At 36.7% G+C, this 25558-nt stretch overlaps 1 protein-coding gene across 3 annotated transcripts in view; it reads left to right on the forward strand.

Moving 5' to 3' along the window:
- The window catches only part of TTC21B (tetratricopeptide repeat domain 21B), a 74748-nt gene that overhangs the window by 44609 nt on the left and 4581 nt on the right, over positions 1–25558 (forward strand). For all 3 annotated transcript variants that reach the window (XM_007539324.3, XM_060177780.1, XM_060177779.1), the window contains 7 exons: positions 897–1007; positions 2624–2705; positions 9106–9256; positions 9466–9627; positions 11806–12001; positions 15173–15397; positions 23695–23815. In XM_007539324.3, the coding sequence (XP_007539386.1) occupies positions 897–1007; positions 2624–2705; positions 9106–9256; positions 9466–9627; positions 11806–12001; positions 15173–15397; positions 23695–23815 (1048 nt within the window). The remainder of the gene's footprint in view (positions 1–896; positions 1008–2623; positions 2706–9105; positions 9257–9465; positions 9628–11805; positions 12002–15172; positions 15398–23694; positions 23816–25558) is intronic.

A 25558-nucleotide genomic window follows, 5' to 3' on the forward strand; every position in this document is an offset into this window, starting at 1 on the left:
TTCATTAGGTACTTTATGGTGTCGTTTTGGGTCTACTTGCTTGCTACATTTATTGACTCACTGCAAACAATTGTGCACCTTTGCTTTAAGGTATATGTTTTCCTCTAACTTATGGATAAGTATACATATGCCCTCATATTTTAGAATTAATGCTAATGGTTGAGCATTTTTAAATTAATAAAATTATTTCAGATACAGGACAAAAATAGCTCTTACTAAGATACCAAGCAAGTACCTTGTTGACTAGGGGATAACGGATTTAAATTTGAAGTTTACCTTAGAAATTATCAGCTTCTAGATTTTGTACTTGACAAGTGGAGAGAGGGGGGAGATCTAAAAAGCTAGAAGGAATTTGGCTTTATCACAAAAAAAGATTGCGCTAGAATAAAATCTCCTGAATTAAGGTGTGTGTGTGTGTGTGTGTGTGTGTGTGTGTGTGTGTAAGAGTATAAATATGTAACTGTACCTCATAAGTGCATGATTTCAGTGCTCCTGGGATGAGTTTTCACTCAGATAGAGACAGAAAGTGACAGGGATGCTACAACATCTGAGTTTACTCCAGTGCTGTGCCCTCTTAAGTGGATCCAGGGGGCATCCCTTGACAGTGTACCAGGCAAAGTCACATACCTTATGTGCTGAGCTAACACTTGACCCTGAGACCAGTGTCCTTTGTAGATTGTTTTTGTCTCTTGGCTTTTTAAGAAACTTAGGTCTTTCTCTTATTTTTTCAGTATAAGAAAAAATAACAATGAGCATATATATGTTGCTTTTTTGCCTGTGATGCTTGACATTTTTATTGCATTGTCTTCAATCAACTAAAATTCAGTCTGTGTCCAGACATTTTCCTCATTCAGTTTCAAGCACTTGCTACCTTGTCTGGCTCCTTGTCTCTACAGATAATGTTGGAGCTGGCACGATTATACCTGGCACAGGATGATCCAGACTCCTGCCTGCGGCACTGTGCTCTTCTTCTGCAGAGTGACCAGGACAATGAAGATGCTACTATGGTTTGTGCAAGAGACTTCAGTGCATACAAGTGATCGTGTTTTATAGTTCATGTGAAAGTTGCAGACTGTACCCAGCAAAACTTATACTAGATGAGAGGTTAATTTGACTTGGGAGGAAATGACATTTTAAACATCATGAATGCATTTTACCAGTTAAAAACCAAGACTCATTAACATTTGACTTATAAGAATGGTAAACATAGATCAAGGTTTTACTTGCCTTTTGGGACCTAGTTACTTTTTATTTATGCCCAAGAGGTCAAACATAGTTCATGTGATAAAGCATAGATTTTACTAGACTGAGTTTGGGTGGGGCTTTTGGGAGTTGTAGAAGAAAAATATAATGCATCATTCCACAGTGATCTATTTTAGTGTTTTGTTTTTCTTTTTTTATTTTACCTGCATTGAGGTATTTATTAACTTTTATACAACTGTATAGTTCTGAGTTTATGTGGTTATTCAAAGTAACGATTGTAACTAAAAAGAAATATAAGATATTTCCCTTTTAAGTATATAATAAGAAGAACTTGGGAGTCAGGCGGTAGCACAGTGGGTTAAGGGTTAAGCACAGGTGGCACAAACACAAGGACCGGGGTAAGGATCCCGGTTCGAGCCCCTGGCTCCCCACCTGCAGGGGAGTCACTTCACAAGTGGTTAAGCAGGTCTATCTATATTTCCTCTTCTTTGTCTTCCCCTCCTCTTTCCATTTCTCTCTGTCCTATCCAACAACGACAACAACAATAAAACAAGGGCAACAAAAGGGAATAAATATAATAAATTTTTTTAAAAGAAAACTCAACAAAGTATTGTTCATTTAAATCCTTTCAAAATAGTTAGGATTTTTAAAAATATTTTTCTTTATTTTTATTAGCTTTATTTATTAGATAGAGACAGCCAGAAATCAAGAGGGTAGGGGAAGGTAGAAAGGGAGAGAGAAAAAGAGACAACTGCAGCACTGACTCACAACTAGCAAAGCTTTCCTCCAGGTCATTGCATTGTTAACATATGCGCTCAACCAAGTGTGCCACCACCCAGCCTCCAAATATTTAGGATTTAAGAGTGTTTTGTTAATCTTATTGCCATTTTAGCCAAATCTAGTGAGGCGTTTTTTGTTGGTTTTTTGTTTGTTTGTTTGTTTGTTTTGTTTGGGTTTTTTCCCTGTTAAAGCCTGGAGAGTGAGTCTGCAATAAACTTCAAATTTCGCGTTTTTAAAATAACTACTTAGAACATATTTTTTTTGCTAAAATTTACAGCTTTGTCAACAAACTGATCTGTTGCACATCTTTGATATCTCATTGCAGTGGTCTTGGTGGTAATCTGGGCAAATTGTACTTGAATTTGTAATGATAAAGTTCTTAAAAACTTTTCCCTCTGCTGAGCATTGTCACTGAATCTGGGAGGTGGGGGTAGGGGGAGTGATAGAGTGTGAAGGATGCCACAGCACTGAAACTTCCTTCCATACCATGGGGACTGGGCTGGAACCTGGGTCCTGCAAAGCAGCATGCTATTCAAGTGAGCTTACTTGGTCAGCCCCATAGCGCTGACTCTTGATAAAAAAGAATATGTTTTACAGAATAGATGATAATATTTTAGAACCAATTTTCATTTTTTTTTAGATGATGGCAGATATCATGTTCAGAAAGCAAGACTATGAACAAGCAGTGTTTCATTTACAACAGCTTTTAGAACGCAAGCCAGGTAAATATCCATTGTTTATATTTTTCTATGTTCTGTATATTTCTAATGAAATAAAGTCTCTTTATTTTGATCGTTCTACTCCTGGTTGAATCCAACTCTTATTCTACACCTGTGCTTATACTACTAAAATAACTTTAAGGATAAGATAAGACCCATTTCATATAAAAGAACTGCTGATTCCATCATTTGTTGTAATAGGTTTGGTGGTGGTAAATTCCATTAACTTTTGTTGGTCAGGGCCAGTCTTCATCTCTGTACCATATTTAAGTGCTAATTTTGCAGTATAGAGTATTCTTGGCTAGTCATTTTTAATCTTTTTAATCTTTTATCATTCCACACTTTCTAATCTCTCAAGTTTCAACTGCCAAAAAAAATCTGATGGTATCCTATTTAGTATGTATCAGTTTTTCTCCCTGACAATTTTTCATTCCTTCCTTCCACCCTACAGAGCCAAGGCCTTGTGCACACATGATTTCTCTGTCCCTGGACTAATTTTTAAATTCAGGTCCAGAGAAAGAGAAAGATATTGGGGCACGACAGTGCCAGAAATACCCCCAATGCCTTGGTACCTCTTGTGTGGTACCAGGTTTCATGCTTGGATTGTACATGTGGTAATGCAGTCACCCTTCTTAGTGAACTATAGTTTGGCCTGTAATAACATTTCCTTGTCATTGACTTTTGATAATTTAACAATGCTATATGTTAGTGTAGGTATAAAATGTGGGTATTTCCTTGACTTCCTGAACTTCTATGTTCAGTTCTTTTTTAAATTTGGGAATCTCTTGACTGTTATTTCTTTTATTTATTTATTTATTTATTTATTTTATTTATTTATAAAAAGGAAACATTGACAAAACCATAGGATAAGAGGGGTACTCCATACAATTCCCATCAGCAGAACTCCGTATCCCATCCCCTCCCTTGATAGCTTTCCTATTCTTTAACCCTCTGGGAGTATGGACCCAAGGTCATTGTGGGATGCAGAAGATGGAAGGTCTGGCTTCTGTAATTGCTTCCCCGCTGAATATGGGCATTGACAGGTATATAGGCTCACTGTTCCCTTTTTTCTCACCTTCTGGAATGGCCATTATACTTGTGTTCCCACTTCTAAAGAAGTCTTATAATACTAGTAGAGTTTCTTCACTGTTCCTTGAATTTTGTTTCAACACTTTTGGGTACTTTAAATCTTGACCACAAACTACTAACAGGTTCTCAAAATCTGACAATTAAGCTGTATTTCTTTAATGAATTCATTCCATCTATGTTGTCATACTTTTTCCTCTCCCCTTCTGTTCACCCTTCCTTGCTCTCAGCCAAAAATCTTGCCTCCATCCCCAACGAGAAGATGTGAACAACTCAATGAAAAGCTTCTTTCATCCAACTGTCCACTTCCTGCCCAGTCACCAGCCCCTGTCCTTCCAGGTCTTTAGTTCTTTCTGCAGCCAGTTTTTTTTCCTATGCACAGTGCTATCCCTTACCACTAAAATCAGTTATGCTTGCAGTTCTCTCTCCTGCACTATAATTTTTCTGAGTCAGCACATAAAAATGCAGTGTAATTTCCCACTTTAAATATCAATAAATAAAAAACAATTCTTAGGCCTCCAATTACTAATTCGTTCCTCCATTCTGCTTTATAGCAAATTTCCTCTAAAGAATTTTTTTAAATTCATTTATTAAGTGGAAATATTGGCAAGACCATAGGATAAGAGAGGTACAATTCCACACAGTTCCCACCACCAGAACTCCGTATCCAGTCCCCTCCCTTGATAGCTTTCCTATGCTCTACCCTACTGGGAGCACAGACCAAGGATCATTATGGAGTGCAGAAGATGGAAGGTCTGGCTTCTGTAATTGCTTCTCTGCTGAACTTAGGTTTTAGCAGGTCAGTTCATACTCCCAGCCTGTCTTTCTCTTTCCCTAGTGGGGCAGGGTTCTGGAATCTGTGGCTCTAGCACACATTGGTGAGGTCATCTGCCCAGGGAAGTCTAGTTGGCATCATGGTAGCATCTGGAACTTAGTGGCAGAGTAATGAAGCTGGAGCATTTAAGTGGGATCTAAGTTAACCTTAAGTTTTACTGCATTTTATTAGTTAGGTGATTATAATAAGTGTTGTCATACAGGACAATAATTGTTATTTAGTTGATATATATATATATATATATATATATATATACATATATATATATACACACACACACACACAAACACATATATGTGTTCCAGTATATCTCTTCACTAATTTATATGTTATTTCTTCTAAAGATTATCAGAGAGGTGAAATTTATGTTGTAGCTATCAGAAGAAATTAGAGGACATATTTTACTTTCTTTGTGTAGTTAATTGAATAGATAAAGTGATTGAGGGAAGTGAAGTGGGCTAGGAGAGAAAGTTTGAACATTGCTCAGGTATGGAAATTTTCTGCTAAAATTTCTTTCAGTTTGTTCTCTACTTTCTTCCTCTTTTTACCATCAGGGATCCCAATAACTCTGATGTTTATCTTTCAGATGGACTCTGCTACTGCATAGAAAAGTGCTACATTTTTCCTAAACCATTCCTATCCAAGAGTTTTAAATTGACATGGTGTGGTGGTTGTGTCTTTTAGTGTTGATGTTCTCTCTTCTGCTTGATTTAGTCTACTTCTGAGGCCTCTTACCTCAACATGAACTGTACTGAAAGTGTCCTTTAGGCCCTGGGGTTCTGTTTGGAGGCTTCTTGTTTGTTTGTTTTCCTGTACTTTGTAATTCTTTGGTAAAATGATTACTGAGTTCTTGAATCCTAAGTTTAGTTTTTTGAAATAATTTCACAATGAGTTCTCTGAACCCTATCATGTTTTTTTCTAGACCTGTGTCTGTCTGGTCATTTGGGTTTTCTGTCATTTGGGTTTTCTGTCATTGCTCTCAGTGCTCACATTTAGTGTAGCTTGCATTGTTGTGCTAGCAGGAGGCACTGTGGCTGTAGTGTTCAGTTTCCCAGTTTAATATATGTTGGTGAAACAGGAAGATGTTATTCTGTGTCACCAGACTGGTTCGATGTCTTTAATGTCAGTATAGGGTCTTTTCTGCTTTTGTTCTAGCCTCTGGAGTGGGGGAGGGATTTTAAATCTTTGGGGAATTCCTTTCTCCTTAGTGTTTGAAGAAAAAGCAAGATTCATGACCCCTAAAATTCCCTGCTTTCTTTTCTCTGACCATGTGAAATGTTTTATAATTACCAAAATGGCACCTACTACAAGGGATTCTAAGAAGGGAATGGCACAGAGTGTCAGAGGATAGAGGGCATTAGGGGTCCTAGATGAGCGGGGACAAGAGTAGGTATCAAACACATGTTATGCAGAAGTAGGAAACCGTGCCCAATGTATAGACAAATGTGCTGTAATTAATTAATCCCCAATAAAATAAAAAATATATTTTTGCTATAAATAAAACTTAGTTTTAAAGTTTTTTCAGATTTCATTTTACTCAGTTCCCGTGGTGTTCTGAAAATGGATATTGTAATCCTATTTTAAGAAAATAGGTAACCCTAGATTAATAATTTGACTAATTTGCTTGAATTAACCTAACTAATAAAATAATTCCATAATTGAATGCTCTTTTTCTTTCATTATTTTGTTAATATATAAGTACTAAGAATTTCAGATAAGCAGCATACAGATTTGACAGTTTGGGGTATTACAAAATGATCTCTACATCATAGAATAAGCCTATAGTTATCATCCATCATTATACAGAGCTGCAATGTTTTTCTTTAGAAAAAAACTCAAGATCAATTCTCACAGCAACCTTCATACGTATATGTGAATCTGTACATGTATATATAGCACTGTTATCAACTGTAGGAACCACGCATCACTCAGTCATCTTTTCCTTGAATTATATTTTTAGAATTCTCTGCCTATTTTTTTTTTTTTTTTTTTTGTGTGTGTGTGTGTGTGTGTGTGTGTGTGTGTGTGTGTGATAACAAAAGCAGGAGGACAAAATTTTGAGAACTAGCCTATCTGTCAGGAAAGGTAAATGATCATCTATCTTAACAGCATGTGCAAGAGTAAATGGAAAGTCTCAAATGATTCTTTTCTTTTCATGACATTCCTTCCACATATTTATGGTGTATACTGTCACTATTATCCTGGTTTTTTTTGTTTTTTTTTTTCTGTCATTCCCAGCGAAATTTTGTTCATAAACTCCCCTTTCCACACCTCCTGGCAACCACCATTTACTTTCTGTTTTGTGAATTTGACTCACTGGCATGCCTCATATAAGTGGACTCGTACAGCAGGTATGCCTTTGTGTATGGTTTACTGCATCTAGTATAATGTATTCAAGGGCTATCCACGTGTTGAAGCAGATGTCAGAATTTCCTTCTCCTTAAACCAAAGACTTTTCTGTTGATTGACTTAATAAGAATGGGACCCCAGAGCACTGCCCTAGTCATACACGGTACCAAAGATCATGGGAAATCCTAGGTTTAAGTCCAGATAACACATGGAAGCATCATGACACCAGGGATGGTAGTAATGCTATCATGTCTTTCCTTATTACACTGAAACCCTCCCCCCTTTTTTCCTCTCTACTTAAAATTAGAAGAATAAAACATTTAGTTTAGGAATCACTTGATGGGTGAGTCCCTGGTATTCTGACCACCTACACACACACACACACACACACACACACACACACACACATACACACACACGAAACTGGATATAGTTCACTAAGTAGGGTGCACATTTTGCTATGTTCAGGAACCTGGGTTCAAGTTCTTGGCCACCACCATCAAAAGGAGAACTTTCACTAGTAGGGGAAGAGTGCTAGTTTCTCTACTTCTCTCTCTCTCTCCCTCCTTCATTCTTCTCCCTCCATCTCTCATACTCTTAGTCTGGAAAACAGGATGGAAAAATAAAAGAATGTCTCAGAAGCAGTGGAATCACACAGGTAATGAAGTCCCATTGAAGTCGTGGGACAAACAACATGGTTTTAAAAACATTTAGTGACAGGTGGCAAATGTTTACTGGATAATGTTGTATGACTATGAAAACCTCAAGGCATTATCCAAATTTCATATATATGCAAGTAAAAATATTTCCTTAATTATATTTAAATACTTACAAATTGATTTTTTTTATTTATAAGTGTCTGAAATAGGTGGTCATCTCTTAAAATCATGACTGTATGAGTGATTTTTTTCACTCTTATACTTGATGTATTTTTCCAGATTTTTAGAGCATCAATGCATTATTTTCTCAAAATTACAAACAATATTGAATTATTCTCAAAACAGTATTTTGTTTTGAGAGACAGGTGTTCAGGCAGGCACATCTTATAAGTGCACAAGGACCCAAATTCAAGCTTCCTGGTCCCTACCTGCAGGGGAAAGCTTCATGGGTGTTGAAGCAGATCTGCAGATGTTTCTCTGTCTCTCTATCTCTTATCTCCCCTTCTCCTCTTGATTTCTTTCTGTCTCTATCCAAAATAAATAAGAATATTTTAAAAGATTTATTTAAAAAGATGCAGGTGTTCACTAAGCTGATTGTGGTGATCATTTAGCACTGTATATAAATATCTAATCATGTGTTCTATTACTGAATTCAGGTTACATATCAATTATACTTTGGTATTTAAAATTAATTTTAGCATTTTAGTGTTATGAAAAAATTAGGAAAAGTAGTCTTTCTAGGTTATGATGTTTGCATCAAAGTTTGCAACTACTTCTTTTTCCTCACGGTAAATTAAAATGTTGGGACTAATATGCCAATGCTATAGTATGAGAATCTATTGTCTAGGGTGTTAGCTACATAAATGTATTAAAAAAATTCTGGAGTAAAGTTTCCAGTTGCTTTACCCGATTATTATAGCCACACATATTGTCCTCACCCCTTTCTAGCACGCACAGGAGAAAGTAAGTCTCTAAAATAGACTCAGTCCATGCCTTCAAATAGATCCTCCTGAATTTTAAAGTTGGAGTTTCAGTTCTCTGCAGAGCCTGTTTCTAAAAATACTTGGTCCTATGCAACACTGGATAAACTCACTCATAGATGGGAATCTACAAGACAATGCAAAGGACCCTTCAGAGTGAAAGTTAATGGCTTGTGACTTAACAGAGGCAGATCAGAGGACTACAGTTGCCAGTAGAGGGCAAGGTGCTTGGACTGATCTAGGGGAAATGTGAAGGTGTACCCCTGTGACAACAATGATAATGTAAATCTGCATTTCCTCAGTAAAGTGATTCTGAAGCTCAGAAATGTACTTTAGTTCTTGGAACATTTGAAAAATAGATTTATAGCAAGTGAATAGTTTGTGTAGAATTTTCCTATCTAGGACTTTATCTCCCTGTAGCCACACCAACCCATCTTTTGTCATTACTTAGCTCATTATAACGGTGTCCATAACTGAAATATTCTTTATTCTAGATAACTATATGACATTATCTCGTTTAATTGACTTTCTGAGAAGATGTGGAAAACTTGAGGATGTTCCAAGATTTTTTTTAATGGCTGAGAAACATAACTCTAGAGCAAAATTGGAACCAGGATTTCAGTACTGTAAAGGACTATATCTTTGGTAAATTTATTGGCAAATAAATCCCACTTAACATGTTCTCATTATGGATAGAGTGAGTTTTTTGTATTAAAAAGCAAGAAGTTTTTTCTGCATATTAAAATGTACATTTTACAATAAGTTATTACCTATACTTACCAAATAGATTATAAACTACTTAAAATTTATAATCAATAATTGAATTAATTGATTTTTTTTAAACATCTGTCAAGGTATACTGGAGAACCAAATGATGCCCTTCGACATTTTAATAAAGCCCGGAAAGACAGTGACTGGGGCCAAAATGCCCTTTACAATATGATAGAAATCTGTTTGAATCCAGATAATGAACCAATTGGAGGTGAAGTATTTGAAAATCTGGATGGAGACCTGGGGTGAGTGATAGTTAAAAATTATACTTTAGGGCAGGGGAGACAGCATAATGGTTATGCAAACAGACTCTCATGCCTGAGGCTCCTAAGTCCCAGGTTCAATCCCCCACACCACCATAAGCCTGAGCTGAGCAGTGCTCTGGTGTTTCTCTCTCTCTCTCTCTCTGCATCTCTCTCAAAAAAAAAAAAAAAAAAAATTAATAATAATAAAAAAAATTATACTTTATTAGAGCCAATTGTTGGAAACAATAAACAGAGAATTAAAGTTTAAGATAACAGTATCATTTAAGATAAATGATACATCATAGCTGGACTAGTTATTTTCCGAAATAAACAGGTTTGGAGAAGGTGGGTTTTGGTTTGTTTGTTTAATGAGAGAACCAAGTGTTCTTGGACACAGCTTAGTACCACTGGTATATGTGATGCTAGGAGTCCTGCCTAGAACTTCATGCATGCAAGTGTTATGCTCTACCAGTGAGCAAGCACAGAATGCTTGTTAGATATTTCCTAAATCAGAATGGATACATTATAAAGACACTTTTGTTTTCAAGAATTTTTTTAATTTTTATTTATAAAATAAAAATATTGACAAGACCATGGGATAAGAGGAGTACAGTTCCCACCACTAGAACTCCATATCCTACCCCCTCCCTTGAAAGCTTTCCTATTCTTTATCCCCCTGGGAGTATAGACTCAGGATCACTATGGAGTGCAGAAGATGGAAAGCCACGCTTCTGTAATTGCTTCTCCAAGAACATGGGCATTGGCAGGTTGATCCATACTCCCAGTCTGTCTCTCTCTTTCTCTAGGGCTCTGGGGAGGAGGTTTTCCAGGACACCTAGGTGGGGCCATCTGTCCAGGGGCGGTTTAGGTACTCTCCTGTTATACAACTTTTATGCAGCTATAGGTTGTCCCCATGATCTTCTCGACAAGTAATTGAAAACATGTAACTATATACCTCAGAAGGGAGGTAAGAATTGGAGGTTCAGATTTGGGAGACATGTATCAGGGTGGCTAATTGGAAGTCTTTGAATATCCCCTTTGAGAGCAGACTAGAATGTAATAATAGAAATCTAAGAACTAAAATTTTTGGCATTTTTCTGGCTTTGGGGGACAATGGAGAAGGAAGTTACAAAAGAAAGTGTAGTGGAAAGAGAAGCAAAACTGTATGATATTGCAGAAATCAGAGGGGAATTGAGAAAGGCAGTCAACAGTGTGAAATGTTTTAGAGAAGATAGAAGTCTAAGATAAAGACCAGTAGCATTAACAACTGGGGTTTGGGATTTTAAATAACCTGGTATTAATTATAAATATGTGTGTATAAGTTAGAAACTTGCTGTTGCATGTTCAATTTATTGTTAGACTTGGAATGTGTGACCTTTTGACAGACATATAATTTATGGGAATCCGATAGGGTCAGGGAGTGAGGAAAATAAGATTTGACTTTTTATGTCTAACAGTGTTAGATTCAAGTCCCATCTTTTAACCATGTACTAGCTGTGTAACTTTATTTATTTATTGGATGGATGGATGGAGACCTAGAGAAGTTGAGAGCTCAGAGGGAAGGAGTGAAAGAGATATCTGTAACACTGCTTCACCATTTGTGAAGCTTTCCATCTGCAGGTAGAGACCAGGACTTTAACCTGGGACCATCCATGCTTGATAATGTGTGTACTCAACTGGTTACACCACTGCCCAGACCCACTGTGTAACCTTTCATGAATCACTCATTTGAACTTCAGTTTTCTCTTATGTCAGGTAGACTCAAGTTAAATTGATTAACTAACAGTTCTTAAGACAGGGTATGTGTTTCGACAAGATTACTTTTCATTCCTTTCTTGTCACTTCTGAATAGATACACTATTTAATTATTATGTGATTCTACTTGTGCTGACATCAGGATTCATATTAGCTAAAATGAACATATCACATGTGGATTTTGCTTCCATCTAGAGAAAATACAGCACCAATGACATTTTAATGAAGTTATATTAATTTTGTTTAGAGACATACATTATAAGCGTGCTTCACTTTGTGTTAGAAGAGAATGAATGGCATTCTTCAGAAGGTTTACTTTTACATTATTTACACAAAAAAAAAGAAACCAGTGTACCTTAGAACTCATTCAATGAATTTTAATTCGCATGTAAAACATCAGTCTTTCTCTTTGATTATGTACAGTAATTCAACAGAGAAACAAGAATCTGTCCAACTAGCAGTGAGAACAGCAGAAAAACTCCTTAAAGAACTAAAACCTCAGACTGTTGAAGGTCATGTACAGCTTCGCATTATGGAAAACAACTCCTTAATGGCTACCAAACAGAAATCTAATGTTGAGCAAGCATTAAACACCTTCACTGACATAGCGTCATCTGAGGTTAGTTGACTTTCTTTCTGAACTTCCTATGTTGTCTTTCCTTGGTAGTGACCTTGAATCCCAAAAGAACTGGTTGTGGGCTACCTGGTATATCTGTATGGGAAGAGCCAGGGTCTTCTGGTAGAATGATGAAGATGAAGTTTGTGACATTCTTTCCCCTAACCCCAACGAACCTCCTCTTCTTGCAGGAAGAAAGTAGGAAATGACAGGTCCTGGGAAAAGGAAAGTCCTTGGTCTCGGGCTTCTATTGTACTTCGAACTCTGGGTGGTGGGAATGATGTAGAATTATACCCCTGTTATCCCATAATTTTGTAAATCAGTATTAAATCACTAATACATTTTTTCCCCAAAGAACACTAAGAGGAGGTATTTGAACAATTTGACTGGAGTGAGAAAGGCCTAGTCAATGTGAGAAGTGAAGTATTCCCGCCTCCCTTACACACCAAAAATCTTTCGCCTTGGGGCTGGTAAAGTAGCTCACTTAGGTAGTATGTTGCTTTGTCATGTGTGCAATCCAGGTCTGAACCCAGCTCCCACTGCATTGCAGAAAGCTTCAGTGTTGGAGTCTCTCTCTCTCTATCTCTCTCTCCTCTGTATGGCATAATTTTACACAACGAACTTTATTTTTGAGACATCATTACTATTTTGATAGATTGATATATTTAACTCTATTAGAATAGTGAATTCTAGAGCAAACAAACTCTGCAAAAGTATAGAAATTGCTTCCAAAGGAATAGCTTTCTACTTTATCCTCTGGAAATTTCTGTGTTACACTGCAGAGTATGTTACTAAGTGAAAATAGACAGCTGGATGCCTTGATAAATCTCTTGTCTTTTCACTTGTGTGAATTTGAATTTTTACAACTCAGGGTTATATGGAATCAATACAGATAACTTTTTCTGTGATACAAATAATGTGTTTTTCCTTAGTGACATTGAAATAGTCTCTTACAATAGTAATAATAAGCACACTGCTATTATTATACCAAAGGAGTTGCTTTTTTTTTTTTTTCCCTACTCAGATCTACCTTCTTACTCTCTGGAGATCTATTTTTTCACACAGTATTTCTTCAGGGTGTTGACATTAAAGAAGACATTCTAAGTGCCAGCCACATTAGCCATTGATAATAGCTCCTTCTAAGCTTTATTGAATTTCTTATTTTCCCACCCAGCAATGTTCAGGCCATCAAAAAATACATGATTGTCTATTAAAGAATATACAGGATTTTTCTGTGTTGTTGTTCAGAGAAATCAAAAAGCTACTAGTTCCCCTCCTCACCTCCACCTCCCAAAGTAGGTTGTTATGCCTCCATAGCCCTAAAGGGTTTTGGGAACCTGTAACTCCAGTTGCCATTTGAGTACAAGTATTCTGGAACACAGTGCTACTGCTGATAATAACGTAGTGTTCTCAGAGGTGTGCTCTTTTGTATTATTAGTGTAGCAGCAGATGGATGTCAGCAGCTCACTGAACCTAGACCAGAAGTAGGGATATTGTGTAAACTAAGAAAATCCTAAAAATATGATGAAGCATCATTTCACGCCTGCCAGGTGTTACTGCTACTGAATACTGTAAATTAGTGTTCTATCATGTAACAAGATAAAGTTTCATATGATACCAAAAGCAGTGGGTAACATCAAAATTATTTTCTAGAAAGACTGTGCCATTTTTGTTGTTGTTTAAATATAATTATTTTTTGTCTTTCCTACATGTGATTAGTTGTATATACTAGCCTCCAACTTTCTATTTAAAGATTGATGTATAAACAGTTTTCAGAAACATTATACTCTTGCATTTTTTTCTTATAGCTCACAAACCACATGTATTAAACAGGACATTTATTAATGTTCATGAATATTTAGAACAATACAAACTACAAAGATAAATAATGTATAGTAACTGTATTCAAGTTTCTTGGAATCTAGGGGAGACAGCCATACTAACTGGTAGCACAAAGAAAAATGTCTTACATTGTGAGCTCGAGTTAGCAATGAAAGTGCCATAGGAGACTTTATAAAAAGCATTAGGAGATTCTTCTGTGGAAAAAGTGTGAGTTAAAAAGAACAAAGAGAAATTATATTTTCATAGGCAGAAGAAAAGATGCACTCCTGCAGAGGGGAAAACATAAAAGAGGGAAGCATGGGGCGTTCTCAGCACTTTGCAACATCCAGATTGATTGATAAAGAGGTCTGCAGCAGGAAATCCAGAAAGGAAACAGTGGAAGATACATTAAGCTCATGAAACATTTCCATTTGCTTTCATACCATCACCTTCAACCATAAAAGCATGTTATTTATTGGCTTATGGGAAAATCATGACATACTTTTATACAGAAAAATATGTCAAAACTTTTCTGACAACCCAATATAACAGTGTTCTTTGTGATCCTGAGTGTTCCAGCATAGAGACTGTGCATAGAAGAGAAAAATCTAACTGAATTTATTAGTCTGTCAGCACCAGAAAGGATACCATGGGTGTAATGCAGGGGTCACAGTTCATTTGTTTTTTCATCAGTTTACACTGGAGCAAGCAAGCTATGAAGACTTGGGCCTTGGACATACACATCCTGTCCTGAGTGCTTAGCTATCTCCCCATGTCCCTAGGAAACTATATTTCTGAAAGCTGGTTTTAGCAAACACATACAAACCAACATTCTCGATTCGGGTTTATTTTTCTCTAAGAGAGATGCAATGAACATGAATGTATGTCTTTTTTGGACTAGTGCCTTTATAGACTTCGGATAAATATATAGGAGTAGAATTGCTGGATTGTACTATACACCTATTTGTATTATGTTGAGAAATCTCCATACTGTTCTCTATAGAGTATACCAATTCATATTCCCACCAACAGCAAAACGGTTATTTTTCCTCACCACTCTTGCCAACACTTGTTATTCCTAATCTTTTTTTTTTTTTGAGCAAGACCATACTCGTAGGTGTGAGGTGATTTCTCTCACTGTGATTTTTATTTGCATTCCTCTGCTAATAAGCAGTATCAACATTGTTCATGTGCCTATTGACCATCATTATGTCATCTTTGAAGAATCCAGAAGTAGAATTCACAACCCAGTTCTTGTTTCATACAGCACTTACACTTCCCCATCATTTTCTGTTTAAGCACAGGCTATTGATGTCCATGTATCAAGGGGTCTAAAGTTGTGCTTTCTTATAGAAGGATCATATTCCTGCGCTTTTGGGGATGGCGACAGCTTACATGCTTTTGAAGCAGAATCCAAGAGCCAGAAACCAGCTAAAGCGGATTGCAAAAATGAACTGGAATCCTATTGATGCTGAGGATTTTGAAAAGAGTTGGCTTCTACTTGCTGATATTTATATTCAATCAGGAAAATATGACATGGCGGAAGAGCTGCTAAAACGATGTTTGCGTCATAATAGGGTAGGTTATAGACGGGGTAAAAAGTATTTGCTACTAGTTGTTGGATAAGCTTTCTGTAATATGCTATTTTAAAGTGTTTGTCCATTTCTACTATTTTTATATATGTTTTGGGTGTCGGGAACAGTGTTTTTTTCCTTTAAAAAATATTTTTCATTAAGGGGATTAATGGTTTACAGTCAACAGTAAATACAGTTGTTGGTACATGTGTAAAGTTTCTCAGTTTTCTGCAAAACAGGCTCACCCCACGCCTAGGTTTTTCTCCACCATCGTGCTCCAGGACTTGAACTCCCCATCCCCCAGAGTCCTTTACTTTGGTGCAATACATCCAACCGAGTCCAAGTTCTGCTTTGTGTTTCCCCTTCTGTTCTCATTTCTCAGTTTCTGTGAGTGAGATCATGTCATATTAATCCTTCTATTTCTGGCTTATCTTAGTTTGCACTATTCCTTCAAGCTCCATCCAAGAAGAGATGACGAAGGTGAATTCACCATATTTAATATCTGAGTAGTATTCCATTGTGTATATATACCACAGCTTAATCTGTTGGTGGACACCTGGGTAACTTCCTGACTTTGGCTTTTACAAATTGTACTGCTATGAACATAGGTATACACAGATCTTTTTGGATGGGTGTGTCTGGTTCCTTAAGATATGCTCCAGGAAATGAATTACAGGGTCATAGAATAAGTCTATTTCTGGCCTTCTGAGAGTTCTCCAGGCTACCCTCCACAGGGGGTGGACCAATTTACACCCCTTACCATCAGTGCAGGAAGGTTCCTTTACACCCACAACCTCTCTAATATTTGCTGTTACTCTCCTTTTTTAAAAAAAAAAAATTATATTGTTTATTTATTATTGGATAGGGTTGAGGGGGAAAGAGGAGATAGACAGGGAAAGAGAGAGACAACTGCAGCCCTGCTTTACCTCTTGTGAAGATTTCCACCTGCAGGTGGGGAACACAGGTCCTTGCACACTGTAATGTGTGCACCCAACCAGATGTGCCACAGCCCGGCCCCATTAGTCACTGTCCTTTCTTATGTATGACATTCTCATAAGAGTGAAGTGTTATCTCATTGTCTTTTATTTGTTTTTCTCTGACAATCAATGACTTGGAGCATTTCTTCTGTGTCTGTTGTTTTTTGGATCTCTTCTTTGGTGAAAATTCTGTTCATATCTTCTCCCCATTTTGGGATGGAGTCATTTGTTTTTGTGTTGCCTTTTGTTTTTGTTATCACAATTGTGATAATAATCATTACCACAGTAAAGATTAATGAGAAGAAAAATGCCATCTGCCCTTAAAAAAAAAAAAACAGATTCATGCAGTTTTAATTTCAGCTGTGCTATGCCCTACTTACGTAAAGTGTTTTTGGAATGTCAAAGGTTTGCTTATGATTATCCTTTTCATCCCAGAATTAATGAATGGTAATTGTAGAAGAACCTTAATTGCAGACCTATGTCCCTTCTGTTAAATATTCTCACTGTATTTACTGCAAACACATTTTCTTTCCACATTACTAGAACCCTTATGCATAATATATTTGGGGGTAGTCTTTTTTAGCATTTGATTTGATTTTTTTTTTTTATTAAAAGTTTGTATTTTGGGAGTCGGGTTGTAGCGCAGTGGCGTAAGTGCAGGTGGCGCAAAGCACAAGGACCAGCGTAAAGATGCCGGTTCGAGCCTCCGGCTCCCCATCTGCAGGGGAGTCGCTTCCCAGATAGTGAAGCAGGTCTGCAGGTATCTCTCTTTCTCTCCCCCTCTCTTTCTTCCCCTCCTCTCTCCATTTCTTTCTGTCCTATCCAAAGACAACATCAATAGCAACAACAATAATAACTACAACAATAAAACAACAAGGGAAACAAAAGGGAATAAATAAATTTTTTTAAATCTTTTTTTAAAAGTTTGTATTTTAAGTTTTAAGACTGAAAATATTAGGGCTAGGCACTGACATACCTGGCTAAGTGCATATACTACGATGCACAGAGACCCAGGTTCAAGCCCCCAGTTCCCACCTGCCCAGGAAAAACTTCACAAGTGGTGAAGTACTACTACAGATTTCTTATTCTCTGTCCTTCTCTCCCTCTTCCTCCTCTCCCCTCTATACAATAAATGAATTATTTCTTAAAAATAATGAAAATCTTAACATCCTCAGAATTTAGAACCTTTTTACTAATAGTACAGATTAGCGTTTAATCACCAATGAAATTATATAAAATTTTCTTTGTAAGAATCCATGTTACTATTTGAGATGTAATTGTATTTTGACTTGGAGACCTAAGGGTATTTATTCAGTTAATTCAGCATCTTAGTTATAGTAATTCTATTTTGTTCTCTTTGCGTAAGGTCAACCACAAAATGAGTCATCTTAAACAGAAGTTATGGCCACCAAACACAGTTATTTTCTTTGGAATATCAGAAATCTAAAATATGGTGACCAGAGAAGTGGTTTTGCAATGTATGACAATACTTGCACATATGAGAGCCCTAGTTTGATCCCCATCATGCTAAAACCTCTCTCTCTTACTCTCTCATGAAGTAAAAACCTTCACAAAACTAAATATCAAACCATTTACTAATTTATAGGCTATTCTGTATAATAATTCATCTAGTGTTAAGTGAAATTGACTTTAAAAACAGAATACTCAAAAAATTGAATCTTCCTGATAACCCTCATATGCTCTTAATATGTTTAATCCAAGATAAGCAAGATTGCATGGAATTTCAAGCTTTCCTGCAGACAGAATTCCAGTTAGTTAGATTGCAGTATGTTGCATGGTTGCACATGATAACTCCAATAGAAGTATTCGCCTGCTGGGTAGGCATGTCAGGATTGGGTCCTTGGAATTCAGAAAGTAGAGCTTAGAAACCTTCAATTATATAATTAGAAAATGAAGATGATCCAGATCTGGGGTAGGAAATACACAAGATGGCACTAGACCATCTTTGCTAACAGATGCATCTGCAAGGGAGCTATCAATATAATAATAATAATAAAATATAGTCACCTCAAAGACTCCAGAGACAAATTGAAAACATTCCCACAAAGTTGGGTTACTTTAAGTATCAATAAAGATAATAATAGCAGTGGATTCAAATACACTTAAATCCATGACTTCACAACAATTTTTAAAAGAGAGAAAAGTTTGTAGTTGGTCATCACTGAAATATGTTGTTGAACTATTTATCTAAAACTGGCAAACAATGGGGAAGAGGTAAGCATTTATTCTGCCTTTTCTATAGGAACTGTGTTACTAGGTCATAAAATAGTGAGAAATGAGAGGCTTCTCATAGGTGTTTGCAGCTAGTAAGTGAAAAAAAGAATAGCAAAATATTACCTTTTGCCAGCTTTGTTGAATTCATGAGTGGGTATAACGTCACAAAGAGAATCAGACACTATATGCCTCCTAGTGGAAGGACACACCATCCATAGTGGAGCTGGACTGAGGAGAGGTGAATGAAACTGAGATTCAGCTTCAGAATTTTAAAAGGCATTTAAAATCCCAGTCATTGTCTTGGTTAAATTCTGCTGCTATAACAAGTTATCACAGACTGAGGAGCTACTGTTCAACAGAAACCAACAGAAATTTGTTTCCTATTTTTCTAGAAGCCAGAAGTCCAAGGTTAGGGTGCCAACATGGTTAGAGTCTGATGAGGATTTTCATCTGGGCTGTATAGGGGCAACTTCAAGTTGTATCCTCACATAATAGAAAGAGGTGAGAGGACTCCGTGGTGCCCCTTACAAAAGGACCTTCACTGGTCACTATTATAAGGATTGTACCTAATCAGTTCCCAGAAGTCCTATCTTCTAATCACATTATATTTGATGTTAAAATTTCAACATGAATTTAAAGGGGGAAAAAATATCTAGTACATTGTAGCAATCAGGATGAATTATATAGCCTTGTAATATTTTTAATCAAAAATTTAAAAGTCAAGATATCCAACAAGATACAACAGTGTTGCATTCTACTAAATTGAGACCAGAAGTAAAAAAAGGAATGTGTGTTGATATATATAGAAAGTCTCTGACTTATGATGGTTTGACCTATGATTTTTTTTTTTTAGCCTTATGATGGTGTAAAAACTATAGTCAGTAGAAGCCATACTTCAAAATTTAATCTTTTCTACAATTTTTGCATACAGTATGGGACTTCCTGTGATGCACAGTGGCAGTGAGTCACGCACAGCACCCAACCAGTCCTTAGTCATGAGAGCAAATGCCAGTCTCTAAAGTGTCTTCTACTACCTCTTCTCAAGCTTTGTCAAAAACAGAGAAACTAAGATCATCGCATAGTACTCCCTCCTTTTGGCTGTTCTCACTTAACATGATTCCTTCAAGCTCCATCCAAGAAGAGGTGAAGAAGGTGACTTCTTTAATACCTCATGATGGATACAACTACACTTCCTTTCTCTTCACATCCTTTTCAATACTTAATCCTGTCCTGTTTTGTTGATGAAGGCCATTCTCACAGGTTAGAGGTGGTATCTCAATGTGGTTTAATTTGCATTTCTCTGGTGACGAGTGAATTGGAGCAATTCTGCATATGTCTGTGGGCCATGTGTATCTCTTTTTATAGAACTGTCTACTCATAGCTTCTGCCCAGTTTTTTTTATCAGGCTGTTCTTTTTCTATTTGCTAAGCTATATGAGTTCTTTATAGATGTTTGATAGCAAACTCTTTGTATGAAGTACAAACTCTTATTTCTGAAGTATGGTTTGCAGATATGTGTGGTGCATGTATATGGTTTCTCCATAGAATTTCAATCTGAAACCAAGCCTCAGGGATTTGCTGCTGGGCTGCGCAGCTGTGTTCATAGAAGCAGGGATAATTTGCCATTTAGAACACTGTCAGCTGCCACAAATTACCGTTGTTTTGGTGACAGATTGGACTTCTTTTGGTCACAAATTCTCCCTGCTCCTTTGGTGTGTCCTTGCCTTTAATTCAGTAGGCAAATGCCCTTGACGTCATGGATTAAAGGTCATAAGTTCCCTTTTCTTAGGAACACTGTGTGTCTTGACTACTTGCTGAGAGTGGAGGGAAAATGGCACTGTATCTGTGGGAGCTCTAAATTCTTTGTTTGACTTCAGTCCCTTCTCACTCCAGCCACTTGTGTGAGCACTCACCTGAGGCTGCAGTGCCTCTGCAAATGTCTTAGGTGTAGTTGGTGAGTTTTGTTAGGTGATATTGTTGTTTAGGGGAAGAATTGTTCGATTCCCTGTTACTCAGTGGCCACACCTCCTGGAAATCCTTGTGTATTTTAATGCAAAGTTTTAATTGAAATCACAACAATGAAAGCATTATTGATATGGTTTCTTCCATTGAAATCAGGAAGGTACCATTATAATAAAGTTTATTTGAATATAAATTCAATGTTCAAACTTAATGGTCTGGATTTTAGTATACCTTTTTTTCAGCTTTTTACATTAATGTTCTAAAGGGAAATAGCGATTAAAGAAACTCAAAAGTTCTGGATAATGATGTACCTGTGCTCAAGGAACTGGGTTCAAGTCCCTGGCCCCCACATGCTGCAAAAGGGTTACTTCATGAGTGGTGAAGCAGTGCTGCAATTGTTTTTCTTTCTCTCTCCCTTCCTTCTTCCTCTTGTGCTTTCTCCTCAATTTCTCTCTGTCTTTATCCAAAATAAATACATTTAAAATAGAAAAAGAAACTCCAGAGTCTGTTGTGATTTAGCATGGTGTTTATGAGTGAAATAATTTTACCTTTAGTCTCCCTAAGTTTAAATCTGTAAAACTGATTACAAGTAGCAGAAATAGCAATGACATATGAATATATACAATAATACACCAATGACATAGTCTTCTATATTTGACCTGTGAGAAACTCTACAACAATCTGCTATATTTAATTGAAAAGAGAGAGAGAGAGAAAGAGAGGACAACCTCTAAATTAGTTGAGAGGTATTTCAATCATTCACAATGTGAAGGTTTTATTTAAACTCTCATACCAACAAACTAAAAATAAGATATGTTGAGGTCATTTGAAATTTGAGTAGTATCTGGAAATTTAATGGTAGTGTATAGTTGTCACATTTATGTATAATAAACTGTGGCTTTATTTAAAGGGAGTCATTATTTTTAAGATATAGGGTAACAAAATAGAACCGCCCCAAAGTAGCCATTTGGGATTATTTTGAGCTGAAAACAGGATTTAGCGAACTTTGGGAGGTTTTTCATTACCTCTGTTTGTCTGACATCATTTAGATAGAGGGCTGTCACAAGAGTTTATTACAGAGAATCTAAGCAAAGATGGTAGAGTGGGAGAAAATCAGTTTTTCTGAATGTACAAGTTCTTGTCTTTATCCATTTGTCTTTGCATGGCATTGAAAATATATTTACTGGGAGTTGGCGGTAGAGCAGTGGGTTACTGGATCTTAGCAATTAGCAAAAATCCAAGAAAGAACCATTAAACAGTATCTTCTTAAAGAAGAAAGAAAGAAAGGGAGAAAGAGAGAGAGAAAGGAAGAAAGAAAGAGAGAAAATATATTTGCCAAATGTTTCAAATGTTTGCTTTTCCCATTCTCCTATATATTCTTTTATTTATTTATTTATTTTTAAGCCTCAGGTACATACCCCCTTCTTTTTAGCTCGGACTTCCTTATAAACACTGTCTGACTCTGGGGAGATCAATGTCTTTGTAAGGTTCCCATAAATATGAAATGTGTTTTTCTACTATTACTCATTTTTATGCCATTTTTTAAATTTATTTTTTATTTAAGAAAGGATAAATGCAAAATATATATCTTATGCCATTTTTATCATTTACAAATCCAAGATTCTAGAAGGGAGAAGGAATACACACAGACACACACACACACACACACACACACACGTATACTAAAATATTTCTGAATGAATGAATCTTTTTTGTGAACAGAATATCTCAGGGTTTTTTCCTGACAACATAGAAGTGTAAATGTGTGGTGTAGCTATGTAGTTGTATTCATCATTAGTTAGTTATTAAATATAAGTTATCTGTGTTAAAATAATTTGTAGCTAAAGTAAAAATGCACATCTGTAAAATGCATGCCTTTGCTTCTCACTCAATAAACCCTGAATCTAGATGACATTGACATCAAGAACTTTTAAGTCCCATAGATTATTTAATTGCATAGCCAAGATTAAACCCCATTATTTTATGTGTCATTTAAAAATATTAATATGGTTGTCCTCTGTAATTGTAAACATCATAAAAATAATAGTATTCAGAATAGCATGGATGACTAGGAAACATTCTAACCTGCTGAGTGGTTAGAACATTGAATTTAAGAGCATAGAAAAAGCATGGTATAATTACAGAATCAAAGGGTTGTGCTTATCATTTAGAAGGCCAGTTAACAGAGTTGGTACAAGAAACACTGATCTAATGAGGTTCTCGTCAAACCTGAAAAGATAACAGCAGATTTATGTCTCAAAAAAGCCCTCCTGCTCCAAGGCTAGGGTTTAAGGAATTATAAAAGGTGGTGGTCCACTGGGGAAAGCACCATTTAATCCCATAGCCAGTTAGCTGATACAGAGGATCCTGTTGTGAGGCTGTTCACTGACTGAAGGAGGAGGGTGTCATGGCAAGAATGTTTGATCAATGTAGTTTGTCCTGCTGGAAAGGGTCCTGTCATAAGATCCAACCTTGTTTGTCCAGCTGGAATGGCCCTGCTGTGAAATGAGTCACTGGATCTTAGCAATTAGCAAAAATTCAACAAAGAACCATTAAACAGTATCTTCTACATGAATATGGTTCATTTTTATGTTTTCCCAGACATCTACATGGCAGACTTCTGGTAAAAACATCTATTTGATTAGTCAACAATTTGCTTGGCTTTATATGTTAACTCTCTTTATCAGCCACCAGGTTCCAGATGCTAACCGGACTTCCTTAGGCAGACGACCCCACCAGTGCGTCCTGGAGCCCCACTTCCCCAGAGCCCCAACCCACTAGAGAAAGAAAGAGAGGTTGGGAGTATGAATCGACGTTTCAACGCCCATGTTCAGCAGGGAAGCAATTACAGAAGCCAGACCTTCCACCTTCTACACCCCATAATGACCCTGGGTCCATACTCCCAGAGAGACAAAGAACAGGAAAATTATCAGGGGAGGGGATGGGATACAGAGTTCTCGTGGTGAGAATTGTGTGGAGTTGTACCCCTCTTATCCTATGTTTTTTGTCAGTGTTTCCTTTTTATAAATAAAAAATTTTAAAAATCTGTGTAGAGAGAAATATGGAGTCTGTAATGCTTACTCACTTATTACATTTAATCTTCTGTTCCATCTCTCATTTTTCTCTAGTCTTGCTGCAAAGCTTATGAATACATGGGATACATTATGGAAAAAGAGCAAGCGTATACAGATGCTGCCTTAAACTATGAGATGGCGTGGAAACATGGCAATCAGACAAATCCAGCCGTAGGTAAGTTTATAACATTGTAGACAGTAGGCTTTCACAGGAACCTTATTGTTTGTTTTGAAATTTTCATTTCAGTGACTTGAGTTTTCTTTTAATTTGTTTTTTAGTCATTATTACCAACATGGTGATCAATAGGGCTTGTTTGATCAACATTTCATTTCCTGTAGCCTCCATCTTTCTTGTATTGCTTGGTCTGCTATTTCCCTCAAAAGAAGAGGAAGGCTATTGGGATGTTTGTTATAATTGTCTGCTTAAGGTTCCTTTACAGATTTTAATGCCTACATGACAAATTCAGAATTCACTGTTCATGGTGGCCATTTTTTTTCCTTTTTTTTTTTTGTTTGTTTGTTTTGTTTTCTTTCTTTGATAGAATCAAGAGAAACTGAGAGGGAGAGGGAAATATGGAGAGGTACGGAGGGATGGAGGGGGTCATACATGGAGAGAAAGAGAGATGCATACTTTACCACTGTGAAGCTTCCCTTCCCTCCCACAGATGGGGACCAGGAGCTTGAACCAGGGTCATTGTACATGGAAATGTGTGCATCACTGCCCACCACCAAGTTTTCTTTGTAGTAATAAAATTTACATTAAAGTCAATTTATTTTTAGTCCTTCTGAAAAAATTAATCTTACTAATAATGGCTTACTAACTGCCAATTATAAATACAACTTTCCGAGATGCAATTTATTATTAGCCTTTTTGCTTTCCTTTCACACCTTGCTATTTCCAAAATGGTAATTTGGGGGGGCAGTAAAAAGGGCCCCATTGTCAAGTAAACTAGGAAAACATTACACGGGTCACTAGACTGTCATTGGACCTTTTCTTTACAAATTCATTTCTTTCTTTTGATTATGTGTGTTGAATCTTAATTTGAAAAAAGCAATGCAGTTGCAGTGTACTTTTTTCCCATCTAGTCCTTTATTTCCTCTCCTAAATGCTTGGAATCTGTCAATGAGGGGAGCTAGCCTGCTGCTCATGCCTGGAATTCTTAGTCCAGTCCCTGAAACCACATCTACCAGAGTGGTGTCCTGATTTCCCTCTCTCTCTCTCTAATGTGAAACTAATATCATGCAAAATAAAAATCATTTTCCAAAAAAAAATAATGACCTATCAGGTTTCTTTCAACTTCATGCTTCTGGGCCTTCAAGATTGCTCAATGGTTAGTGCACCTGCTATGTCATGTTCACATCCCAAAGGTGAGCACAGCCCCCACCTCCCTGGAGGTAGCTTCAGTAATGTGGTCTTGGTCTCTCTCTCTCTCTCTCTCCTTTCTCTCTCTCTCTCTGAAAAAGTTGACCTGAAAGGGGTGAAACTCTATCAATAAAAACAACTTTGTGCTTTTCATAGCACTGAGTGAAAGTTCACTGTTGGGGTCTTTTTCACATCTTTCTGCCTCTGTCTCTATGAAAAAATAATAGGAATAATAATAAATATTTTATTTAATCTTTAAAATTACACTAAGAGTTATAGATAAAAATTTTACCCCTTTTTTTGGACAAGGAACCATGTCCAAATTGGCAGTTCAAGCAATTTATTTAATATCTGAGAGCTAATCAGGAAGTCAAGATTCCAAAACTTAAATCCAGGTTTTCTTACCTTGGTAACAACATTAAGTCTATCTGGCATATTATCTTAAGTTGTTTTCCTTTTCAAATGACAAAAACTCTAGAAACCTTTATAATAATAAAACTCTTAGAAAACTCTTAGAGGGAGTCGGGCTGTAGCACAGCGGGTTAAGCGCAAGTG

The sequence above is a fragment of the Erinaceus europaeus genome, chromosome 18 (assembly GCF_950295315.1).
Source record: "Erinaceus europaeus chromosome 18, mEriEur2.1, whole genome shotgun sequence".
NCBI lineage: Eukaryota > Metazoa > Chordata > Mammalia > Eulipotyphla > Erinaceidae > Erinaceus > Erinaceus europaeus.